Source organism: Leopardus geoffroyi, chromosome A2 (genome assembly GCF_018350155.1).
Source record: "Leopardus geoffroyi isolate Oge1 chromosome A2, O.geoffroyi_Oge1_pat1.0, whole genome shotgun sequence".
Lineage (NCBI taxonomy): Eukaryota > Metazoa > Chordata > Mammalia > Carnivora > Felidae > Leopardus > Leopardus geoffroyi.
In genome coordinates, this window is record NC_059331.1 from 78,009,506 (window position 1) to 78,037,182 (window position 27,677).

Here is a 27,677-nt window from a genome sequence, read left to right on the forward strand (position 1 = left end):
CAATGGTGAGAGTGAACATTCCTGTCTTGTTCTTGACCACAGAGGAAAAGCTCTCAGTTTTTCCCCATTGAGGATGATATTAGCTGTGGGTCTTTAATATTTGCATCAAAATCCTAGAGAACACAGGCAGCAACCTCTTTGACCTTGGCCATAGCAACTTCTTTCTAGACACATTGCCAGAGGCAAGGAAAACAAAAGCAAAAATTATCTACTGGGACTTCATCAATATAAAAAGCTTCTGCACAGCAAAGGAAGCAATCAACAAAACTAAAAGGCAGCCTATGGAATGGGAGAAGATATTTGCAAATGGCATATCAGATAAAGAGTTAGTATCTAAAATCTATAAAGAACTTATTAAACTCAACACCCAAAAAACAAATAATACGGTTAAAAAATGGGCATAAGATATGAACTGACAGTTTTTCAAAGAAGACATCCAGATGGCTAACATACACAAAGAAAGATGTTCAACATCACTCATCATCAGGGAAATACAAAATCAAAACACAATGAGATATCACCTGACACCTGTCAGAAAGGCTAAAATTAACAAATGTTGCCAAGGATGTGGAGAAAGAGGAACCTTCTTACACTGTTGGTGGGAATGCAAACTGGTGCAGCCATTGTGGAAAACAGTATGGAGGTTCCTCAAAAAGTTAAAGATAGAACTACCCTAAGACCCAGTAATTGCACTACTAGGTATTACCCAAAGGATACAAAAATACAAATTTGAAGGAGCACATGCAACCCAATGTTTATAGCAGCAGCATTATCAACAATAGCTAAATTATGGAAGGAACCCAAGTGTCCATCAACTAATGAATGGATAAAGAAGATGTGGTAAGTATGTATGTATGTGTGTGTGTGTATACACACACACAATGGAATATTACTTCACCATCAAAAAGAATGAAATCATACCATTTGCAATGATGTGGATGGAGCTAGTATTATGCTAACTGAAATAAGTCAGTCAGAGAAAAGACAAATACCATATGATTTCACTCACATGCGGAATTTAAGAAACAAAACAGGGGCACCTGGGTGGCTCAGTCAGTTAAGCATCCAACTCTTGGTTTTGGCTCAGTCATATCTTATAGCTCATGAGTTCAAGCCCCACACTGGGCTCTGTGCTGACAGTGTAGAGCCTGCTTCGGATTTTCTGTCTCCCTCTCTCTCTGTCCCTCTTCTACTCTCTCTCTCTCTCTCAAAATAAATAAACTTAAAATAATAATATTAATAACAGAAAGAAAAAAAGACCGGGGAGCGGGGAAACAAACCATAAGAGACTCTTAAATATAGAGAACAAACTAAGGGTTGCTGGAGGGAAGCTGGCGGGGGTTGGGGGGGATGGGCTAAATGGCTGATGGGCATTAAGGAAGGCACTTGTGATGAGCACTGAGTGTCATATGTAAGTAATGAATTACTAAATTCTATTCCTGAAACCAATTTTACCATATTAACTAACTAGAATTTAAATTAAAACTTGAAAAATACAAAAACAAAACAATGTACTGATCTATACATAGTATAACCCTAAAGAAATACCATGAGAACACTAAAAGAACATGGCTCCTGAGAAGCTGGGCTGCTGGAAGGCAGGGGTAGAAGGGGGATTTCCTTCCCTTGACTATTCTTTTATTCTTTTTTTAAATAAACGTTATTATTTATTTTGAGAGAGAGAGAGAGAGGAAGAGAGGTACATATGTGCAAGTGTGTGAGGGAGGGGCAGAGAGAGAGAACCCCAAGCAGGCTCCGTTCCGTCAGTGCAGAAACCAATGTGCAGTTCAATCTCAGGAACCGCAAGATCCAGACCTGAGCTGAAACCAAGACCCAGAAGCTCCAACTGACTGAGCCATGCAGGCACCCCTCCTCTTTTGTTCTTTTTGAATTTTTAGAAATTGAATATGCATGTGGACTTAAAATTTTTTTTTAACTTTTTAATGTTTACTTTTGAGAGACAGAGAGAGAGCAGGGGAAGGGTGGAGAGAGGGAGACACAGAATCTGAAGCAGGCTCCAGGCCCTGAGCTGTGAGCACAGAGCCTGGCACGGGGCTCGAACCCACGGACTGTGAGATCATGGCCTAAGCCCAAGTCAGAAGCTCAACAGACTAAGCCACCCAGGTGCGCCTAAAAATTTTAATGAATAAAAAAGCCAAATTCTCCACTGAAACAGAGAACATACTACTGCATCTTCACGTGGGGTAAGAAAAGCTTCTGGAGGAATGATAGAGGTGGTCTGCAGGAAATGGTTTTCATCTCCCCACCCCCCAGTTCCTGTGTGAGCGCTGGCACCTACGTGGGAAAGAGCAGCCCCTGTGGAAGATGAAGCCAATGTGGCAGCAAAACAGTGCTGTCTTGATGTGGTGCTAATTGGCCTCACAGGGACCATTTTATCCAAATGAGTTCATCAACCAGGCAACATATGGTCACCTATCAAAGTTATGAAGTTTGAGTAAATGGTTTACTAATATTTTGTTTTGCTTACTATTTATATTCCAAGCCTTTTAGGCCCGATGGAGAGGGAATATCAGCCTTATTGATTAGCTCTTTCTCTAAATGTCAAATGGGAGAGAAAGATGAAATACATTATTTTTTTTTGGTCATCTTGGAATGAGCTGCATGTTAGAACATTATAAAGCTTAGGAATTCACATACCGATAGAAAAGTAATTCCTGGTAAAATACAGAACAATCATTTCTTCTAGAACTTCTCAATGTGACAGGTGTCTGTTCTAATCAATCAAAATGCACTTTCCCCATCATTATGCACAGAGTGAAAAGAACTTAGGAAATATTTAATATGCAGAGGTTTTCCCAGTGACTGACAACCACAGTAGGAAATCCACAGCTTATTCTTTGGAACGCAGACCCATGACCGTGCTTGGTGAAAGGTCTCTGACTCACTTCAAAAATAACAATTTACTCTCCATTAATGAAAGAACCTATCAGAGAGCCTAGGAAAATTATTTCAGTTTGTCTCAAATTAGAAATATTGCAGAAGAAAAACGGCCTACTGAGTCGAGCATTGAAATATTCATGAAAAGGATATCTTCAAAGAGATTCATAATTACAAATGCTGTGCTCAATGTATGCATACACAGCACTCCCAGGAAAAAAACGTTCGGAGGCCAAGGAGGTGCAAGATTTCCAAGCTACACAATGACTTCAGGGAATTGAGATGAGATGCTAGATACAAAGCCTAGATCATTCTTCTTATAAGTGAGTAATTACTGCCCCCCCTTTCCTCCTCCAAATTTTCCCATTTCAGAAAAAGGTACCAGCTCATGGTCATTCCAGCAGAGACACTGGGAGGAAGACGTCCTAGACCCTGTGCATCAGGTCACAAATCATCCAGTCCCTAAAAAGTGCCAGCTTCTGCTAATCCTGAATATTTTATGAAACCACCCCTCTTCCCTAAGTCCCTTTTCCCACTTTTCTACCCTCTACCCTGCCACCACAGTGACGTCACACACGTTCGATTACTACTTTTGCTGCTTAAAGTATTTCAAGTGTGACTTCTCACTGCCTTCAATAGGCAGCCAACGCTGCAGGGTGGAGGTCAAGAACAGTCCTTTATGACACACCGCGCGCGCGCGCGCGCACACACACACACACACACACACACACACACACACACACACACCCTATGCTCCCTCCACTGGGTGTCCTCTGCTGCAGGCTCCAGTGAGAACACTCCCTTTTCTTCCCCTGCCAAGTTCCTACTCTACTCATTTTCTGAGGCTCAGCTCAGGTGGCCTCCCCAGCTTCCTGGATCCTCAGGGGGCTGAGAGACCCTCACCCTCTCACAGTGTCCTGACTATATTACAGCATTTCCCATGTTTTACCAAATTGCTTGGTGTGGGTATTTGGATCCCCCATCAAATCGTAAGTTCCAAGAGGACAAGAACCATGCATTTCTGTGGCATCCAACACTTTATACAGGTTTTGGAGCACAGTATGCGGGCACGGCATCAAACTGAAGGGTGCTGTTTTATAAGCAGGTTATAGGAGCCAAATATGTCATTCAATGTAAATGCACTTGGGTTACTGTAAAAAAAATGTGTATCATGAGAAACCAGAACACTGTTCAAAGACCACAAGCTTAACCTAAAATCTTCAAACTGTCATGTTTGGGGAGGTTTTTTTAATTCCAGGTGGTAATTTGTTGAGAAACATACATTTTTACTCATCTATATTTTGTATCATTCCCAGAAAGATCTGAGATAGTAGGGAAATAAATCAAGACAGTTCAGGCTCAAATTTAAAAAAAAAATCTTTTGGAAGCAACTATGTAAATACATTTGCTTCTTCCCTATAAAATATTCAATAATGGTAATTCATGAATTTGCTAATTTTGTGAAGCGGCTTTTTCTTGTTTTTTTCCCTCCCCTATGAACTGGCCTTTGAAAAATATATACATATTGAAGACCTTCATCAAAGAAGCAAAAGAAGGCTACAAAAAATTACTGTTTATAAAAATAATCACTTTAATTAAATAAAGATGCTCCTTGCCAGAATCTACTAGTAATAGCTTTTAAAAAATTATTTTAAATGCAATTTAATTATTTTATTTATTAAAAAAAATTTTTTAGAGGGGCGCCTGGGTGGCGCAGTCGGTTAAGCGTCCGACTTCAGCCAGGTCACGATCTCGCTGTCTGTGAGTTCGAGCCCCGCATCAGGCTCTGGGCTGATGGCTCAGAGCCTGGAGCCTGTTTCCGATTCTGTGTCTCCTTCTCTCTCTGCCCCTCCCCCATTCATGCTCTGTCTCTCTCTGTCCCAAAAATAAATAAACGTTGAAAAAAAAAAATTAAAAAAAAAATTTTTTTAGATTTTTTTTTTAAACATTTATTTATTTTTGAGAGACAGAGCATGAGCAGGGGAGGGGCAGAGAGAGAGCGAGACACAGAATATGGAAGCAGGCTTCAGGGTCCGAGCTGTCAGCACCAAGCCCGACACGGGGCTCGAACTCACGAATCGCGAGATCATGACCTAGGCCAAAGTTGGACGCTTAACCGACCGAGCCACCCAGGTGCCCATATTTAAAATTTTTTTTAATGTTTATTTATTTTTGGGAGAGAAAGAGAGACAGAGCATGAGCGGGGGAGGAGCAGAGAGAGAGGGAGACACAGAATCTGAAGTGGGCTCTAGACACTGAGCTGTGAGAACAGAGCCCGACACGGGGCTCAAACCCACAAACCATGGGATCATGACCTGAGCTGAAGTCAGACGCTTAACCAACTGAGCCACCCAGGTACCCCAAATTTAATTATTTTAAATGCACTTTTTACAGGGCTTTAAAAGAGTTAAAGCTGAAATGGCAAGAAAAATCAATTTAGAGGACAGAACAGAATAGGAAGCATTCCCAGAAAACACGCCTAACAGCTATTTAACTCCCATCTGTTTATCACTTCGTGTACAGGCACCTGAATAGCAATGTCTAGTCATTGCTGATGCATTAAAATGCGGGTTCAATTCAATAGGAAAGTATGCAAACAAAATAACAGGCGGGAGTGCCAAAAACCTGAACTAGAGTATTTTTACATCTGGCCCTAGTCCCTGCTCCTGGAAGCATGGCTGTGGGCCAGGAGCATCAGCCTCACCTGGGAGCTGGTGAGAAATGCAGTCTCTCAGGCTCCATGACAGACCTACTGAACGAGACCCTGCATTGTTCACCAGATCCTCTGATGATTTACAGGCGCAGCAGAGCGTGAGAAGCACTGTTTTCGGTGAGCTCTGAAATCCTACCATGTAAAGTTCTAGTTGAAAAATAAAGAATCTGTTTAGCTGAAGGGAAAAACTGAGGATTAATTTTACAGCTGTCTTCCACATGTACCTGAAGGGCAAGAGTTAAATACTAAATTAGTTTAATTCCAATGCCCACCCCCATACACACACAAAGTTGTATCTTTCCACTGGTAATTATTTGGACTCGCACTGGTGGACGATCAATAGAAATCACATAGTTTAGGGGTGACTGGGTGGCTCAGTCGGTTGAGCATCCGACTTCGGCTCAGGTCATGACCTATCTCATGGTTTGTGGGTTCGAGCCCCACGTCAGGCGATGTGCTGACAGCTCAGAGCCTGGAGCCTGTTTCAGATTCTGTGTCTCCCTCTCTCTGCCTCTCCCCCGCTTGCACTCTCTCTCTCAAAATTAAACATTAAAAAAAATAAAGAAAGAAATTACATAGTTTAAGTATCTTTTATTTCACAGAATCATTATCATTCTAGATAAATGAAATATGTGATTATTTGGAAGCCCATCAAAATTTCACAAATTCCCGTTAGTCACTTATTCTATCTGTAATTTAATACTACAAGAAAATGTTTGCATTTCTAAACTGAATTCCTGTATTTTTCTATCTTAATTTCATTTCTTAATTTTTCATTATTAAACAACCAACACCCCCATTCTTTAGAGCTCACAGTTTTGCTAACTCAGAATTCTAGAGGACCTGAGTCAAATTGGACAAGAACTTGTAATGTGTGGTCCTAAAACAACATCTCCAAAGTCACAAAGTATAATCTGTGTTCCTGGAGGATGTGAAGACACATATGTGGTACTAGAAAAAAAGAATCTTTTTTTTAAATGTTTATTTATTTTTGAGAGAGAGAGAGAGAGAGACAGCAAGTGCAAGTGGAGGTGGGGCAGAGAAAGAGGGAGACAGAGGATCTGAAGTGGGCTCCGGGCTGACAGCAGAGAGCCCGATGTGGGGCTCGAACCCACGAACCGTGAGATCATGACTTGAGCCGAAGGCAGACATGTAAGCGACCTAGCCACCCAGGTACCGCAAAACAAAGGATTTTTAAAAAATGTTGCAGGTGTCATATGACCCAGTATAGAAGATTTGGTATAACGCAGTCCCTTCCTCTTTATAAAAATGGCCTTCAGAAGACCTTATCTTTAAAAGAGTAGGTGTTAATTTAATGCTTTCTTCTCCAGGACATCAATCTGAAAACTATAAAATGCTGTGTTTGACCAACAAAGAAAAGTTGAGGTAAGCTACAAGAGTTGACTCATTTCCCACATTTGGATCATGGCAGCAGGATCATGGCAACCCAAAGGACCACAGAGCAGTGAAGAGGCATAATCTGTGATGAAGGAAAAGAACAATTAAGTCAGAATTCAGGGCAAAACACTGAAAGAGGGTATTCTAGAAAATTACCCAGAACCAAAGACCAGAGATTTCGAAATCCTTACCAAAAAAAAGAAAGAAAGAAAGAAAGAAAGAAAAGAAAGAAAGAAAGAAATCCCCCTCCTTTGAGGCCAAGTAAAATGTTACCTTTAAAATACGTATAACAGACAAGTCACACGTTAAAATGTAATTACTATTACTAGCTGGTAAGAGAGGCAATCCACCACAGGCTCTGCACCATCCTGCACGTTCCTACTGGCTGTACAAAGAATGCAAGGTCCTACCTTCTCTTCATCTGGGCCATTTCTCAGGGCAATGTTTGTAACAAGTAACCTCGAGGGATGAGATAATGTCTTCCCCAGACAAGGTGCAGGCAGACCTCTGAACTCCTAGCTGTAACAACAGAGCACCTCCGAAGCCTGGGGTTGCTCTCCTAGAACACAACCCCACTGTACACGCAGGCATCCACGGTGGGGCCTTTACATCACCCTGGGTGATGTTAGCTTGTAAAGAGGGTAAAATCTAAGACCCTACCCAGTTCTTCACTCTGACACGGGAAAAAAAACCCATTTCTGGTTAGTGAGATTTGTCTTACCGGATCCAGGTTCTTAAATAGCAGAATGTCTTTGCAAGCCTCTTGCAATCGATTCCTTTGATCATCAGTTTTGGGATGTATAATCTAAAAGGATACCAAATTAACAAACAATTAGTCTACTCATCTTACTCGTAAGGGGTGAAATTTCCTAGCAGGATGTTGGAGGGAAGAATGGTCAGTGCTGAGGTTCACTTTAGGTGGCCAGACCTCAGCTAGCAGCTCACTAAGAAAGGGAAAGTAACAGAGCTGATATCTGGGAAGTGGTGCACATTCATCAATTCAGCACTGGAATGGTTTTCAAGAGTGTTTCCCCCAGATTAGCATATTCATTTGGTAAAAGTCTGTGATTGGCTCATCACTAAAGACTCCAAAGCTCCCAGCCAGTAGGAACACACAAAAGGGCAGCAGGTCAAAACACCTACGTTGAAGATCTGCAGGCTGCCTTCGTTCTGTTTTAATATTCTCTCAATAGCCTTCAATACTGTTTCACACTACCACTGAGTGGAACAGTCTTTCAGGATGTTGATCTTCCCTTTGAAACTTGATTGCCTCTAGGAGCTAATTAATTCTTACAAGTATATTGCATTAGATGTTAGATACATTTTTATGCACAATGTACCTAACTACCCGGACCAAAGAGTGATTTTCCCAAGGGACCAAGTCAATGCATGCCACCATGCCTAGGGAGTGTGGATTTGAGGAAAAATGAATCCAATAGTCCTGGTGTGCTCAGTTTAGAATGAGCTCAAAGAAAACCAGTGAGGTATATTCTTCCTAAACTGTCATTCCAGAAGGGGGAAGACCAACAGAATGCCCTCTGGAAGTGTGGCCTGTCAACTCTCCAGAGTCCCTTTTGACTAGCAGAAGCCTCAACCAACTTGAACCAAAAGGCCCACTCTTTTGTGAACACTGGTAGTTTGTAACTATAAAATGAGTAGAGAGGCAAGAGACAGTCCTAAACACAGCAGGCATGGCGTCATCCTGGACCCCGACACACCACCTTTTCCTATTCTAATGCTCAAAGAGTGGCTATGGCAGCTGATGAGCAGGTGTCCCAGCCCTTCTGCCACTGGCCCTGCCATCAGCACAGCCACAACCAGGCAGGGGTGAGTTCTGTGCCCATGAATATACCAACACTCACAATGGGAAATCAGAATCAGTGCTTCAGGCCAATCTCAGGTGGCTAAAAATTGATGAAAATCATAGGCCCAAGAGGAATAAAGGATATTTACAGTTATTCAGGCCTTCCTCGTTTTATTTTCACCTTATTGTGCTTCACAGGTGTGTTTACAAATTGAAGGTGTGTGGTGACCCTGTGTTGAGCAAGTCTGTTGGCACCATTTTTCCAACAGCATTTGCTCACTTTGTCTCTTTGGGTTACATTTTGGTAATTCTTGGAATACTTCAAACCTTTTCATTATTACTGTATTTGTTGCGGTGATCTGAGATCAGTTATTAGGACGTGCTGAAAGCTCAGATGATGGTTAGCATTTTTTTGCAAGAAAGTATATAATTAAATAAGACATGGATGTTGTTGTTTTAGACATAATGCTACTGTACATTGAACAGACTGCAACAGAGTGTAAACATAACTTCTTTCTGCGCTGGGAAACCAAAAAGTTCATTTGAGTGGCTTTGCTGTAATACATGCTTTATTTCGGTAGTCTGAAACTGAACTCACAGTATCTCCAAGGTATGCCTGTCTGTGTAGCATTTATATACTCCTCAAAAGAGTATTAGCCAGTGGGAGAGGAAGTCATTGCATTTTTTCCCATATGGGTAAGATATAAGCAAACTTCACCTCAAACTAGATTCTAAGATGACATATGGACACAGAAAAAGCAGACCCTGGTGCCAACTAACTCACTGCTTACAACACAAGAAATTTTTAAAATCTGGGCATTAAAAAAATTCATGCCAACCAAAATTCCTATCTCCCTACTTCAAATAAGGAAGGCTAACACAATAAAACAAACAGTCACCTCTCACTTCACAAAATCCAACTAGATCTTCAACACTGAAACAATCATAAAATGTCTGCCTGCTGAGAAGCTCTGTCCTCAGAGAGAAAAAGTCAGGGATACCATGGCACCCTTGCTGAAATAACTTTCTAGGCCCAAGATGGAGGGATTCCTGCCCAGGGAGCAACGTCAGCAAACCACAATTTAAATAGCTTTCATGTTCCCGTAAATACTCTGCTGCACCAGAAACATAGCATGGCCAGTAGCCAACCCCCAAAGCCATGCCACCCCGGGCTCTATACTTGTTTCCTTGTTCCTTATTCCTTGTCCTACAAAAGCTTCCTGCCTTCCACCCCATCTTGAAGTTCCCTGGACCCTTGGGAACGGAGACCACCTCCTTCATGAAGTGCTGAGGTGTGACTGTATTACCCAGATTGTCTTCTTTAATCTTTCTTAGCACCACCTTGCACTTGATTTACTCTTGTAATGAATTTAAGTCTTTTGCCCCAACCATTCACTCTGTACGGAACCCCTCACACAACAGCAGTTTCCTTTTCTCTCTCTCCTACTACCTCCATTCTTATGAATTAACACTTCTAATTTTTTTTTAATGTTTATTTATATTGAGAGAGAGAGAGAAAGAGAGAGAGCGAGCAGGGGAGGGGCAGAGAGAGAGGGAGACACAGAATTCGAAGCAGACTCCCAGGCTCTGAGCTGCCAGCACAGAGCCTTATGTGGGGCTCGAACCCACGAACTACAAGATCGTGACCTAAGCCAAAGTCAGATGCCTACCAGATTGAGCCACCCAGATGCCCCAAGAACTAACACTTTTAAATCTTGGTTCTTAATCCTGCCACCACAGCTACTGTCTACTGCTTTCCTTTCTCCCTCTGTCCCCTCTCCCCACCATCACTCCTCTGTACCCGGAGTCTTTTTTATCTTTTACAACAGACCCTATATTAAAATCCTGCTCTATGCTCTGGAAAGCAGTCAGAAATCTGGTGAATCTTTGAGACTTTGGGTGCCTCCACCCTGTAACCAACTGCTCAAAAGATGCTCTCCCGCTTCTAAAGACTCTTTTTCTGTTGGGTTTGGTGTGATCCTACATGTAAGATCTGCACCTGGAAAACTAAGGCTTCAGCAATACACCCAACTGTGACTTCTTCTTACTAGCAGCCACTTTATTTTTTAATTAAAATTTATTTCTGATTTCCGGATAAAAATCTTATTTTTTAAACAAGTAATTATAAAACAAAAAACCAAATAATTATATAGCATTTATTATGTGCCAGGTACTGGTTTCAGGGCTTTAAAAATAATAACTCATTTTATCCTAGTAACTGACCCCATGAAGCAGGTAGCAATTCATGCTAGGTAAAATAAGCCAACAGAAGAAGAAAACTACTGTATGATCTCCTATATTAAAATGAACTTGTCCCAAGTAATTTCTTCAATGTCAGAAAGTTCGGAGCTGCAGAGCTATGATTCATCCCAGGGAGGCTGGCTACAAAATTTATTCTCTAAACCAGGGTCAGCAAACTATGGCCTGAAGGCCAAATTCGTTTTGCATGGCCCCTAAGCTAAGAATGATTGGGATTAATAAAAATCAAAAGAATTCATACTTCCTGATACATCAAAATTAGATACAATTCAAATTCAAGTGTTCATAAATACGTTTTTTTTGGTTTTTTCTTTAAATAAGCTCTACACCTAACATGGGGCTCAAACTCATGACCCCAAGATCAAGAGTCACGTGCTCTACTGACTGAGCCAGGCAGGCACCCCCATAGATAAAGTTTTAATGGAACACAGCCACATTCATCCATTTATGTAGTGTCTATGGCTGTTTTCAAGCTACAAGAGCAGAGCAAGTAGCTTTGACAGAAACTGTATGGCCCCCAAAGCCTAAAATATTTATTATCTGAAAACAGTAAATTTTTCAGGAAAAAAAAAGGTTTACAGAAAAAGTTTGTCAACTTATCTAAATCTTGGGTGTCTTTCAACTAAATAATCAGAAAAACAATTCATAAAAAAAAATTATGTAGATGTTTTCTTTAAAGAAAACACTACAAATCTATTTTGGTAAAGCAAGAGATATCTGTACAAGATATTTTTCTATGTGTCCAGTCCATTCTCCACACAGAGCTGAAGGTAACGTTTAAAAAATTTAAATCTGAACACCTAGATGGATTCCATCACATTTACTGGGTATTAAATCTCCCTCCCTCCTCCCCCAGCCTCACCTGAACCACTGTGGCCACACCTGCCTTGGCTGGGAACTATCACCTGCTCCCTGCTGAGACTCTGAGATCAACCCAAAAGGGGCTTCAGGGCTTTCGAGCAAGACTCTCCCCAGTCTCACATCAAGGAGGCCTTCTGCAACCACTCCATTTAATTAGGGACCCTGTCATGTGGGGTTGGTTTTGTTTTCATTACTAGACCCTGCTTCACTATCCTTTTAGTGCTCACACTTTGCAACTGTTCATTAATTTACTGGCTTGTTGTCTAATTCTGCTAGGAGACTCTAAGCCCCAAGATGGCAGGGATTTGTCCATGGTGCTCAGCAAGGAACATCCTAGCACCCCACCAGATATACAGAAGGCACCCCCCACCCTCCAAATTCTGTGGAGTAACACAACAAAGAAATGTTCCACTGTTTTTTAAAAATTTTTAAGTAATCTCTGTACCCAATGTGGAGTTTGAACTTGTGACCCCAAAATCAAGAGTTGCATGCTCTGCTAGAAATGATCTACTCTTAAACTTACCAGCTCTTCTCTACCAGAAGGGTTACATGTTAGATGTAAATAAAACTTGTATATTTTCATTTTTTTTTAAGTATTTAAAAAAATTTTTTTAATGTTTATTTATTTTGAGAGAGAGAGAGAGAGAGAGACAGAGTGCAAGCAGGGGAGGGGAAGAGAAGAGAGAGAGAGGGAGACACAGAATCTGAGGCAGGCTCCAGGTTCTGAGGTGTCAGCACAGAACCTGACACGGGGCTCAAACCCACGAACTCTGAAATCATGACCTGAGCCGAAGTCGGAAGCTTAACCAACTGAGCCACCCAGGCACCCCGATATTTTCATTTTTTTAAAGTAATCTCTATACCCAATGTGGGGCTCAAACTCACAACCAAGATCAAGAGCCACACGCTCTACCTACTCAGCCAGCCAGGCACCCCTGTGTTTTCATTCATTAAAGGTAAAATCTAATTTGTGATTTTGCAACATCAATCTTAAGTGTTTAAATTTTCTTTGAATTCATATCAGAATAAATATTCATTTATACTAATCTGAGATTTAAGGATCTGCTTTATAGTCTGTGAAATAATACAAAACGTTCAAATGAAATGGTACCTTATCAAAATATACTATATATTTTCTTTACATTTTCCAATACCTGCTTAGAGCCAATTAATTTTGAAATCTGTCATAATCATTTCCAAGTGCTATGGTGCAGTTTGCCTTGTAGTATCTAAGACTGGAAAAACAGTGCAGTTTTTAGTAACATGTTTAAAGAACAGTCATTCTCTCCTAATGGAGAGAATCTGAAGCGCCTTATAATTATAACAAGTTAATTACAAATACACTGTTAAAAGTAATATGAAGGGTGTTACAGGGGATAACTCTAGCGGTAAATCCCCACCCATTGAGATTCCTCCTTCTCTAGGAACTGCCTTCACTTAAAAGTGGTGGCCAGTAGCTAAGTCTGCACCTCTTGTCCCTGGCCCCCTAGCTGGGTCCGTGAGAAACTCTCCCAGGGAAACTGGGTCTTTAAACTGAGAGACACAGCATAAAAGCAATTGGTAGCCAAGTCCCTTTCCAGAGCAGTAGTCTTAAGTCCTGAATCACTGCTATGGAGAGACCCCAGAGGTGGCCTGGCTCCTGTCTACCGTCTACGGCTTCGGTTTTTTGGGTTTTTTAATTCTTTCTGGAATTCTATGAGATTTCCAAGAATATATCCAATAAATTTCCCCAATATATATATATTTTTAATTTTTATCTCAATGTGATTGGGTTTTTTAATGTAGCCAAATGACTCTTAACTGGTACCACCCCTCCCAAATAAGATTGTTAGGAATTAAGTGGAGTGTGACCCAGCCAACCACTTTACCTATCACGGATCAAATGGTAGCTATGAACAAGTGTAGAGATGTGTGTCCTCTTCAAAGTCACCCGTTATTGTTTCTGCTAGATACATAAATCAAGTACACGACGGGGAAGGCCTGGTTTTTCCACCTACATGAAGTGCTAACAATATGCCACACATTAGTAATGATAACTTAATCATAAGAAAACATAATTTCAGGCCAGAATTTATAGACATTATCAAATTAATTTGAGTTCTGGTAGCAAACCGTGAGCTCCCCCCCATGCTGGTGCTGGGAATCCCCACAGGTACAAGAATGAGATGGGATTTTCTTCAAGACCTTCTGTGTAACAGAGGCTCCTTGATCTTTCTACCCCTGGATTTTACATATATTTCAGGGAGCTTAATGATGTAATGACTTAGGGATATAATATTTGCTTTTCCATATTAAAACTCAATCTTATTTAAGTATTGTCAGAGCTACAGAAATAAATTTTTATTTTTTGAGGCCAAACAACAAATGGAGCTTTTGCCAAGGAAGTATGAAACAAAGACAGACAGGAAGGAAAAAAGGAAAGAAGGAAGGAAGGAAGGAAGGAAGGAAGGAAGGAAGGAAGGAAGGAAGGAAAGAAAGAAAAAAAGAAAATCATTACTTTCCATTTTTCAGGCAGAGCAATCTCTTATATTTAGCTTACTTTTTACTAAATAAATAAAAGGTGAAGGGAGTGAAGGGACATAGCTTAAAAACTGCTTCAAACAAAACTGGACAAATTCTTACAAATAACATTACAGCCTTCAAGAAATCAGTTTCTGAGCAATCTATTAAGACTCATAATAGATTTTTAAAAGTAAGAACTTTTGAACTGACACATTAGATGTAATTTCACTGTGATTTTGTTTGTTTCAGAATAAGCTTCTGTTGTTATAAACTAGTAGGAACAAAAAGGCTTTCCCCGGTATTTTTCTTTACTAGAAATACTATCAGAAAAAACAGCATTAACACTATGAGAAAGATAGCTAAAAAACATTTTCCATCACCAGGCCGTATTTGTGCAAAAAGAAATGAAACCACAACTGGTGTTTATGTTCATCTTTCCTTTTACCCAAACAAAAAGACTCTTTTTGGAAAAAAGTAATTCTATAGAACTTGAAGTAGAAGTAAAGCATCCAAGAAAAAACTAGGAAAAAGAAACAGTCAAAATACTTCCATTATGCCTTCTGTTGATCTATATGCCTGTTAACATCTTTTATTATTATATTCCTGATCCAATACAGGAGTATAATTTAAAATTAACTTATTAATTACATACCCTGGACTCTGCATCATCTTCTTCTTCATCAGGATTATAAGCTTCGGCACATACTATAAAAATAAAAATGGACATTTGATGTTTTTATCAAGAAACATACTACAATAAATATACCTTAAAAAAATAAATGAACAAAAAGAGAACCATGGTATAAAACAACATTAATTCATTTCAGCCAGGGCAAGCAGTCTACACCCCAAAACCAATTTCTTATTTCAATTTATAAAAAATTGATTAAAATATAAAACAGTACTTTATTTTTTTTAATTTTTTTATTTTTTAATGTTTATTTATTTTTTTTTTTGAGAGAGAGAGACAGAGCGTGAGCAGGGGAGGGGCAGAGAGAGAGGGAGACACAGACTCTGAAGCAGGCTCCAGGCTCAGCACTGTCAGCACAGAGCCCGACGTGGAGCTCGAACCCACGAACCAATAAAACAGTACTTTAAGACAATGACAATTGCTTTCTACTTTCTGTTACTCAAAGAAACATAGCTTCACCTGTTCCACCTTCATTTCCAAGCTCTAGAAATGCACAAGATTTAAAAATTCCTCAAAGAGAAACCAAAAAAAGTCTAAGTCTGCTATGAGATGATCAACTTAATTGTACAGTTACGAGTACCTACCCTAAATTACTCATAACCCAGTCTTCCAAGGGCAAATATGATTAACATGCTCATATTCCTTTCTAGTTTTTATTCTGAGTTGAGTTCATACTGTATATTCAGTTAATAGCTTGCTTTTTTCATTTAACACTGTAAGAATTGCATATGCCATTAGGAACATTTTGCAAAAATTGTTTTAAAGACTGCTGATTAATTATCATAAACTAACGTTAACCACTCCCATAATGCTAGACACTTAGCTGGCTTCTATTAAAAGAAGCTTGCAATAAACCTCTTCACGCATAAATATTTGTCTACATTTCAGATTATGCTATGGGAATTATTCCCAAACGTAATTTTTGGGGGCTAACAGGTATGACAATTTTTTAAGGCATACTTATTACCAAGCTTCCTTCCAGAGGGACTGTACCCATCTGCTGTCCCACAAAGAAGATGTAAGACTTCTGTAAACTATACAACAGAATTGGACGTTACTGCTTAAAATCCTGCCTATGAAAAATTTATTTAAAATTTTAAAAATTATTTTGAATTTTAGGAGCACCTGTGTGGCTCAGTCAGTTAAGCATCTGACTCTGGATTTTGGCTCAGGTCATGATCTCAGTTTGTGAGATACAGCACCGTGTTGGGTTCTGCACCGACGGCATGGAGCCTGCTTGGGATTCTCTCTCTCCTCTCCCTCGGCCCCCTCCTCCTCTCTCAAAATAAATAAATAAAAATTTATAAGTAAATAAACAAATAAACAAATATTATTTTGCATTTTAAACTATGTTCAAATGTTTATAAGCTGACTATATTTCTACCTTTGTCTTTATATATGAGGAATTTCTGTATGCATTTGGTTTTCTTTTTGATTTACACCAGTTTCTTAACACCACTGACCTATTTCTCACAGTCATTTTATCCAGTGTGTTTTTTTAACTACAATTACAAAGTTTTCACAAGCTAGGCATATTTATTTATTTTTAATGTAGTGAGATCAAGGAAGAAAATTCCTCTATACGATTTAAACTCAACATTAAACATCCCCAAAATACCACTGGTTTTGAGCTTAGAAACTCCTTCTTTATTTACAAATCTAAAGATTTACCTCTCTTGCACTTTTTTAAAAGTAGATCTTTTTACATTTGCCCTTTAATTCATGTGGACCTTTATTCTGCTGTAGACGGGAGAAATTTAAAGAACAGAGGTTCAGTGAGCAGCTGACAAATGTCTTTCCAGAGGCCTCAGGAGTCTATCATCATTAGCACTACTACTGCCCTTATTATTAAAAAAATTTTTTTCCCAATGTTTATTTATTTTTGAGAGAGAGAGAGAGAGAGAGAGAGAGAGAGAGAGAGAGACAGTAGGGGAAGGACTGACAGAGAGGGAGACACAGAATCCGAAGCAGGCTCCAGGCTCCGAGCTGTCAGCACAGAGCCTGATGCAGGGCTTGAATCCACTAACTGTGAGATCATAACCTGAGCCTAAGTCTGATGCTTAACCGACTGAGCCACCCAGGCACCCCAACCGCCCTTATTATTATAAAACCTAACATGTGCTTTCTTTTCTCCAGGCATTACTCTATATACACCTTGGCCAGTGAGTGAATGACTTGTAACCAGGACCAATTCTGTCCCCAGAAGACATCTGGCAATGTCTGGAGATACTCTGATTGTCACAACTGGGGGGTGCTTAGGGGGAAGCTGCAGGCTACTGAGGGACACCAAAGATACCAATAAACAAGCCACAACACATGGGGCAGCTCCCCTTCCCCACAACCCACAATCACCTGGCTCAAGCTGTCAACAAGCTGTGACAGGGGGCCTGTCTCTCAGGGGCAAGCTCCCATTAAAACACCTCACTGATGCGTATCGCCAGAACACCAATTTAGTAACTCACCCCTGAATCAAGTATGGAGTCAGCATGACCAGCTCTCTCCCTGCAGGAAGACCATGGAAGAAGCCAAATCACAATTAAAAGCCTGCTCGATGAGAAAGAGCTAGAGGCAGAGAGTGTGTCTAATAAAATGAATGTTTAGTGGCATCAGTCTGGGACAGCTTGAGGCTTCCACAGACACCATACAGATGGTCCTGCTCTTGTGGCCTACACACTTTAATCCTGTTGGCTGCAACTCTTCCAAAAGCATGAGGACATCTACTTCTAAAGCTTGGCTCTGTAACCTTGTTTTCATAGATGACCAATCCCACAAGCAGGACTGCTACATAATAAGCAGGACTCAGTGCAAAATGAAAACACAGACCTGTTTTCCAAAATTAAGAATTTCAGGAGGGCAACAACAGAACATTAGACTAAACTCGGGGCCCTTGTAAATATGGGGCCCATGTGGTCAGCACTGCTAATGGGATCACATATTCAGTGAGCTGGTATAGTAGGTAAATCCTTTAGTGTTGATCTTAAATTTTAATGCATAGAGGGCAATCTTAATTCTCTAATCTCTAAATTCCAATCCCCTAACCTCTGACAAAAATTATGAGTAAGAATCTACTATATTTCTAAATAGCTTATTAATTGTCCCAGTATTATTTGTTATTTAACACCCTTCTAATTTGTGATATCTACAGCATTGCTTATTTGTTTCTTGGCTGCCCATTTCCTTGAACTATTTACTGTGCCAATATTACAAGGTTTAGTTCTTGGCATTTATGTGCAACTGTTTCACTACATTACAGTTCATCTCCCTCCTCCTACAGCCAAATCAAAACACAGCACGTGCAGTCTTGTATGCTGCCATGGTGTTTTCCATCCCCCAAATCTTTACTTATGCTGTTTCCTGGGACTGGAACTCCTTTCCAAGCCATCCTTTCTCTCCAGCCCCAACTAATAAGTTAGACCAGAGGCACCCTCCTTAGAGCTAGTTTAGGAAAACCCATTGTGCACTCCCTTTGCCCTGACCCAATACCATGGGCAGAGATCACAGTTTTCACTTAACACTCTGTACTCTCCCAAAGGTGTTACTATCTGCTCCCCCTTGAGGCTGGGACTTACAGCCCATCAGGAGCTAACTGTGCGCTCCTGTTCCCTCTCTAGTTCCCTAGCATGGACCTGGCATGCCACCTGGCTCAAGGCATACTTTTTTGAATGAATGACTGATTAATGAACAAACAAGCTTGCAAGGTCTTTGAGGACAGAGATGATACCTTGTTTAAGTATCTCCTAATATTCTACCTGCATTATAGACTCTCCAACACAAGTAGAATAAATGAATGAATAAAAGTTGTCCTTCATGGGGCGCCTGGGTGGCTCAGTTGGTTAAACGTCTGACTTCAGTTCAGGTCATGACCTCACAGTTTGTGAGTTCAAGCCCCCCGATGAGCTCTGTGCTGACAGCTCAGAGCCTGGAACTTGCTTTGGATTCTGTGTCTCCCTCTCTCTCTGCCCCTCTCCTGCTCACACTCTTTCTCTGTCTCTCAACAATAAATGTTTAAAAAAAGTTGTCCTTCTTTGCTAAAATGTCTAACACCATTTGTCTAAGAAATGGAAACAGAAAGAAATGAGAACTTTTATCTGTTCACCAAGGGGCCTGGCACAGAGATTAGAAGCTCAGGAAATATATGTATAAGGAATGAATGGATGAAGGCTCTGTACCTGAAGGACCCTCAAACCAAAGCCTCCAGCTACTATGAGCTGTTTTGTATTCTTTGGAAAATGTATTTACCTTATCCCTCCTGGAAAATCTGAAATTGAGCCTGAAACTATATATCTCTTCTTTGTATGGCAATTACACAGTAGGAAGGGCCAGAGCCTTATTCTTTAAGTGAACCCTATATTGAGGCTTTCCTGCTATATTCACATTATCTATTTGGACATCTAGAATGATCTAAGAATTTAAGTTGATTCCCACATTGTACTGTGATATGCATGTGTTACATAGCCAGTCACCTGTCATAGTTCGCAGGACAGAATAGGAAAGTGGGAACTATATTGACTCTGTACCTTCTGGGGCTTGGCCCTCAATCTTCTCTTGTAAGACACACACACACACACACACACACACACACACACACACACACACACACCTGCACACAGTTAACCCGTGAACAATGAAGGGGTTAGGGAAGACAACCCCCATGCTGTTGAAAATCCACATATAACCTTTTTTTAAAGTAGACTTCATGCCCAGCAGGGAGCCCAACTTAGGACTTGAACTCACAACCCTGAGACCAAGATCGAGAGTTGGATGCTCAACCAACTGAGCCACCCAAGCGCCCCTAAAAAATCCACATATAACTTTGACTCTCTGAAAACTTTACAAGTAGCCTACAGTTGATTGGAAGCCTTACTGATAACATACACAGTTGATTAACCCACATTTGTATGTTATATGTGTTAGAAACTGTATTCTTATAACAAAGAAGGCTAGACAGAAGAAAATGTTATTAAGAACATCTTAAGGAACAGAAAATACATTTACAGTACTGTGATGCTGTACCAGGCTTACTGAAAAAAATCCATGTATAAGTGGATCTGAACAGTTCACACCTGTGTTATTCAAGGATCAACTGCAGTGACAGCCAAGGTTAAGGGATTTTTTTTTCCCATCATGACACCAAATACATGTTGTTTCTCCCAACAGCACTCCTCCGACTCTCTGATACCAACTGGATTGTCTACCAATCCAATTTAATTGATACTATCTACCTGAAGTTAGTGTCAGATGCCACAAGTCAAAGGGCTCAGTCTTGCAGGACCAACCCCACTTCAGATGCTGATCTCGATTCCCAGGCCACTAACCAGTTATAAATTGAGGGTTCTCATGACCACTCTGGTTCCATAATTCACTAGAATGAATCACAGAACTCAGGAAAGTGCCTTCCTTACTCTTACTGGTTTATTATAAAGGGAACAACTCAAGAACAGCCAATGGAAGAGATTCACAGGGCAAGGTATGGGGGAGGGGCAGAATCTCCAAGTGCTCTCTGGGTATGCCACCCTCCCAGCACTCTGATGTGTTCACCAATCTGGAAGCTCTCAACCCTGTCATCTACAGTTTCTTCTTTTTTTTTTTTCCCCTTTAATGTTTATTTTGAGAGAGAGAGAGAGAGAGAGAGAGAGAATCCCAAGCAGGCTCCCTACTGTAAGCACAGAGCCCAACGTAGGGCTTGATCCCACAAACTGTAAGATCATGACCTGAGCCAAAACCAAGAGTTGGATGCTTAACCAACGAAGCCACCAAGGCGCTCCTTGTCATCTAGGGTTTTACTACACAGGCACAATTAATTAAATCAATGGCCGCTGGTGATTAACTCCATCTCCAGTCTCCTTCCCCTTCCCAGAGGTTGGGGTTAGGGCAGAAAAGTTCCAAGCTTCTAATCAAAGTTTGTTCTTTCTGGCAACCAGCCCCCATTCTCAAGCTATCGAGAAGACCCTCAGCCAAGAGTCACTGCGTAGCAAATAAATTCCTATCACTCAGGAGATTCTAAGGGTTTGAGGAGCTGTGTGCCAGGGACTCAGGACAAAAACCAAGTACCCTTCTTATTCTACTGCACAAGGGATTACAGCACCTCCCAGGGGTTTTCACCCAGTGTCCACTGTACTTTGTTGGAAACGTATAAAAATTTGTTCAAACAGCTCTGCATCGGACTAGTTTATATAACCCGTGCTAGCTTGCTGCCTAACAAAGCATATAGGAGCCAGCCTGAACTCCGTGAGCCACTACACTGGGCCTCAGCACCTGGCACAGAGCCCTGTGCACAGTACACCCTCAATAGATATTTGTCAAAGGAGGAAAAAGCAAATGTGGCCTGTACAGAGAAACTGCATGGTTTAAAGGCATTTAACCTAGAAAAAAATCGATTCCTATAAAAGACATTAACGTTCACTTTTCCAGTGTTCTCAGTACAGTAAGATTTTAGCATATGTATTTAAATGATAATCAACTTAAAATAAAGCTCTGATAAAAAGCACAGGTGCATTAGACAACAGAGTTCTGCTGCAATATGGTTAAACTTAGCTTATTGAAGTGGAAATGCCCTCCTACAAAGGGAAAAAAATTACCCTTACAAATACTAGTAAAAAGCAAGATTAGTTGGGGGACAGCACAAAAAAACTACTTTTTTTGTGTGTGGGGGGGGGGGGGGTAAAGCACATATATATACACAATACACAAACAGATACACAGTACATGAGTGGTATTAAAATTTCATTATGGAGGTGGGAGGGATGAGGGAAAGGAGCCTAAAAAGACTTTGGGTGAGACAAAAATAATAAAAAAGCACTGGATAAGATGCACTATTTCCAGCCAAATAAAGGCACAGTGACAGTCAACGGACTCTCCTCCTCCCCCATCCACATTTCTGCCCTGGTAGGGGTGGTGTCCATCTGCTCTGACACATCAGTGAAGATCCTAACTTTGAATTCACGGAGCAAAGGCATTTGGACACATCTAACAATGGAGAAGCTCACATTTTGATCCCAAATCACGTTCAAGCAAAAGGACCCATCGGAATTTTTTTTTTAATTTTTTAAATTCATTTTTTACTTATTTTGAGAGAGAGCAAGAGAGTGAGCGAGTGAGTACATGGGAGGGGCAGAGAGAGAGAGGGAGAGAGAATTCCAAGCCAGCTCCACACTGTCAGCACAGAGCTGGATGCAGGGCTCAAACCCATGAACCGTGAGCTCATGAGTCGGACGCTTAACCAACTTGAGCCACCCAGGCGCCCCTCCATTGGAATTCTTATTTACCATTAAAAAAATATTTTGGGGGCGCCTGGGTGGCTCCGTTGGTTAAGCGTCGGACTTCAGCTCAGGTCATGATCTCCCAGCTTGTGAGTTCAAGCCCTGCATTGGGCTCTGCACTGACAGCTCAGAGCCTGGAGACTGCTTCGAATTGTGTCTCCCTCTCTCTCTGCCCCTCCCCTGCTCATGCTCTGTCTCTGTCTCAAAAATAAATAAACATTTAAAAAAATTTAAAAAAAATTTAATTGTGGAATTTGAGAGATGATGCAGAGGAAAAGAATGCTGTAGAAGCACAGGGGAAAACGAGTGAGCAGCTGCTTGGAGGACAGAGGAGGCTTCACAGAGAAAGAAGCCCCCTGGCAGTCAACAGGCAGTGGGAAGAAGTGGGAGAAAAGAGGAAACTGTTTGGTTCGGTGTGGCATTTCTAGCACTTAAAACAGTAGCTGGCACACAGTCAATGGGAACAAAGATGAGTGAGGAAATGAATAGGCATTTCAGTGGTGAGAAAAGTATGATTTTCTTTTGATCTTAGACCTAGTGAAACTGCATCTGCCAGGGTAGGCTGGCTTCTACCACAGTAACAAGCATTCCCAAAACGGAGTGACTGAAAACAAAAGTTTCCTTCTTGCTCACAGGATATGTCCATGGATATGGCCATATCCATGTCCCGTGGGTACTTTGCTCCCTGTCGCCTTTGTTGAAGGCTGCAGGCCGACAGAGCCTCCACCACTTGGAATGTCACCAGTCCCCAAGGCAGTGGCAAACTGCTCACTGGCTCCTGGTTCAAGACCCAGCACCCAAAAACATGGCACCTTATTTGGACTGCGTTAAGCCGAAGAAGCCTGACAAAACGGCATGAGCAAGAAGGTCACTCTGACCTCCCCCACATCGCCCTCTTCCCCTGAAATCTCCCAGGTGAAAAATACCTTTCCTGTACCAGGAGGAAGGGAGACACCCATCCTTATGAAAGACAAGGAAGTTAGGGCCAAGAAGGCTGTATAAACAACCCTTGTTGGGACACCAGGGTGGCTCAGTCAGTTAATAGACTGACTCTGGCTCAGATCATGATCTCTGGGTTTTTGAGTTCAGCCCCGCGATGGGCTCTGTGCTGACAGCTCAGGGCCTGGAGCCTGCTTCAGATTCTGTGTCTCCCTCTCTCTCCGCTCCTCCCCTGTTTGCATGCTCTCTCTCTCTCTCTCTCTCTCTCAAAAATAAGTAAATACTTAAAAAAATTTTTTTAAATAAAAAAAACCCTTGCTACCTCTTGACCATTTACTACTCAGAGCGCAAACCCCTTTCTGTCTTGTCAATACTTTACAAACTTACTGTCGCCTCAAAGATAGAAAAGCTTCCTGCTCTAGTCACTTGCTTGGGTCTTCGTTTTCTTGTGAAGGACCCCACATATGTGTAGACATTCAATGAAATGTATGTAAGTTCTCCTATTAATCCTATGTCAGTTTCTTAGGCCCAGCCAGAGCCCCAAAGAGGGTACAGGAGAATTTTTCCTCCCCTACACTCCTAAAGCTTCTGCCTGAAGTGATACATGTCACTTCTGCCAAGAAGGAATACATAATCACAGTTCACAGGGCAAGTGACATGGACATTCCTAAGTTCAGGAGAAAGGGACCTGCATCCACCACATGCTCAGAGGAGAGAAAACCAGAATATTATGAAGAGCCCTAATGAGCAGAGAAACCAGCTACTGGCCTTAAGCCCAAGGTTTCCTCTCTCGTCCTATTGCTTAGAAGGGGAACGGTGAGAGTACTGAAATCAACTTCACAGTTTACTTAAAAACAAGGTGAAAAGTTCTTAGTTTAAAGATCTACAGACTAGGGGTACCTGGGTGGCTCAGTCAGCTAAGTGTCTGACTTCAGCTCAAGTCACGATCTCATGGTTCGTGAGTTTGAGCCCTGAGTCAGGGGCTGTGCTGACGGCTCAGAGCCTGGAGCCTGCTTTGGATTCTGTGTCTCCCCCTCTCTCTGCCCCGCTCCTGCTTGTGTTCTCTCTTTCTCAAAAATAAATAAATAAACATTAAAAAAAAATCTACACACTAAGGCTCATAAACTCTGAACAGAATCATTACGATTTCCTTAAAACTGCCTTCCAAGTATTAATTGAATAGTCATTTAACATACAACTTAATATTTCAGTATTTCTTGCATCAAAATATTAAAAGTTATTATAATCTACCATTACTGCCTAAATTTCAGCTACAAAGACAGCAATATAAATATTGTTACACCTATCTTCCAGAAATGTTGGCAGGCTTCATTAAGTAGAACATCAGTGAGTATTTAATTCCCAGATCAGTTATGTTCATGTCGGCAAAATCTTACTATAGAACTTTTAGCCAAGATGTATAACTGTATAACCCTGTCTTGTTGAAGTGAGAGAAACAGTTTTTTTTAATATGAAATTTATTGTCAAATTGGTTTCCATACAACACCCAGTGCTCATCCCAACAAGTGCCCTCCTCAATGCCCATCACCCATCCTCCCCTCCCTCCTACCCCCCATCAACCCTCAGTTTATTCTCAGTTTTTAAGAGTCTCTTATGGTTTGGCTCCCTCCCTAACTTTTTTTTTCCTTTCCCTCCCCCACGGTCTTCTGTTAAGTTTCTCAGGATCCACGTTAAGAGTGAAAACATACGGTATCTGGAGAGAAACAGTTTCTACCTAATCTAGTTGTTTTACCTCTCCCCAAGGTTATGGATATGGCTTTAAGAATCAACCCTTCCCAGACCGCCTTCAGGTTCTCTGTAAAATTCTGTCATAAACCTTCATTCAAATAGGTTCCTAAATCATCTCCCACATATAATTACCAATCCTAAAAGAATGTCTATAAATTTTTTCCTCTTATTTCCACTACACAACAGCCTACTGTCACATAAATAAGCATTTTAGCTACCACACGTTTCATTCAATTGCCCTGATTCATTGTTTTTGCTGCCCTTTCAACAAGGGAGATATTTAGAGTAGAACTTCATAACTTACAAATTCATTTCTATGTTTTTGTTTCTAAAAACTATTCTCCCCCATCTGTATACCACCTACTTTAAGTGACTGTAAATCAGGAACAAGTCACACCTTGCAAATAAACCATCATGCTCAGTGTCACTGAGATACAGAAATGACCAGCAATAGAGAGCTTCAAACAAATTAGAATTTGCTCATCATTTGCTGTTTTCCTATTATTAAAGCTATGGAAACCAAAACCTCCTTTAATCTGTTCCCAAAAAAATGTATGAATTTTTTTTCAAAACTGCCTCCTAAGCAAAAACAAAGTCCTGTCAGAACTCACGTACATACGCTAAGTGAATTTTTATTCTAGAGATGGGCTCCAAAGTATCTTAAAACTTTAGTTATCAAGTATGTGGATTCAATCACTGAATCTACCCCCAACCCATTTCCTTTTCACCACATGCTCTTCACATATGCATTCAGTCCCTGAAACCATCACCTCTTTTGATAATTAACTTGTTTATAAGAAGTAGGACATAAGAGGACAAGGCATTCAATAGGTTTATAAAAAGAATCACATCAAGATGGTAGGTTTCTAAACATTGTACACAGTACCACTATTCATACACTAAGCTCAGAGAATAGAGGAGTACCACATGAGCTCCCACTCCCTCTCACGTGAAACAGTGGTCCCCCTATAGTCACTAATGCTCCTTTCATCAGTAAAGGATATAAGAAAACTTAACAATGTGCAAGATCCAAGAAATGGCAAGGGTATGTAATCAAAGGGCCCAATATGTGGGTATTTTCCAAATAATACATTCCAAGTAAATTTTCTTTAACAGACAGAATAAAAACTTATAAATGACCAAGAATAAGGTGAAGAGATACCACAAAAAGGGCCTGAAGAATAATTTTGAGAATATTTTGATATCCATCAACATTTTAAAGCCCATGTATGTGTTTACTACTTTTAAGTTAGTTTTTTGGTTTTTTTGTTTGTTTGTTTTTTGAGAGAGAGCATACATGCACAAGCAGGGGAGAGCAGAGAGAGAGGGAGAGAGAGAATCCCAAGCAGGCTCCACATGGTCAGCACAGAGCCAGATGCAGGGCTCGAACCCACAAACCATGAGATCGTGACCTAAGCTGAAATCAAGAGTCAGATGCTTAACCAACTGAGCCAGCCAGGCGCCCCTGAGTGTGTTTACTGTTAATCACCATAATTCTTCAATGATATGCTCCAGAACTACCAAGTAGCAGACAAGTAGGTCCATTTGTTGTAGAGGAGAGTACTATAATAGAAATTATATTTGTGTTTTGCTGAAATAGTCTAAGGAGGATTTGAGCATTATATTTGATAAATATTATGGGTTTTCAGAAATTAACAGCCAAGGAGAAATCAAAAAAGAATTTTCATACTTTGATTAAAAGTCAACAAACAGCTTCCCAAGAGCACAAAAGCTCAGTTCTTGGAATTTTGTTTTGGTCTGAGACCTTGGATCACAGCAAAGTAACATGAATATAAATGCTAGCTGATAATGAATGATATACTCCTATTTACCAAAACACAATTCTGTCCTTCAGATGTAGTAGAGCTGGGGCAACTTAAAGCTTCTGAATAATTTAATTTGTTTACTGTTTTTGAGACTACTGCTGCTTAACATGTACCTATGAAAAAATTATAGGAATAGAAACACTACAGGGATTCTTCTCATAATTAATAAATTTTCAGGACCAGAATCATTTGATCAGATGGCTCTAGGATGTGAATTTGGGATTAAATATAGCCAGAATTATGGGAAAAGAGTTTGGTCAATTTCCAGCTTCCAGGTTTAGTAATAAAACTACCAAATGTAAGCATTAGGGGAACACCCTTCAATTCAAGCCTATGTGATTATCAGAAGTATAATAAGAATTTCAACGTTATTTTAGAAAAATATGACCAAATTGTAACAAAACAGTACATATCAATATCAAAAGACTTAAAATATATTATGATATATATTCACAAGTAAATGCAATTCAGTCTAGCTTATTCATTATTTAAAGCCAAAAGAAATAAATCCTTATAATAGCTTAATAGAACTTTCCTCCTGAAGAAAAGAAAATTTCCATTTCTATTTTATTAAGGGAAGCTTTAAAAAACTGTCAAGATCTGTGAGATGATAAATGACAATGAATTTAAATTAATTTTTAATTAAAAAGAAAAATTATACAAAGACAAAATGAGAAATACAAAAATAAGATAAAATAGCAATTACACATTTAAAATCTAAAATTAGCAAAGTTACTTGTTTGTTTTTTAATAAAATCCAGTTTTAGAGACGATGCCT

At 40.4% G+C, this 27,677-nt stretch overlaps 1 protein-coding gene across 1 annotated transcript in view; it reads right to left on the minus strand.

Annotated features, from left to right (window-relative positions):
* The window catches only part of PRKAR2B (protein kinase cAMP-dependent type II regulatory subunit beta), a 104,022-nt gene that overhangs the window by 21,704 nt on the left and 54,641 nt on the right, over nt 1–27,677 (minus strand). Inside the window, exons 3-4 of the mRNA XM_045494462.1 lie at nt 15,088–15,140; nt 7,731–7,814 (exon numbers count right to left, since the gene is read on the minus strand). Of these exons, the coding sequence (XP_045350418.1) occupies nt 7,731–7,814; nt 15,088–15,140 (137 nt within the window). The remainder of the gene's footprint in view (nt 1–7,730; nt 7,815–15,087; nt 15,141–27,677) is intronic.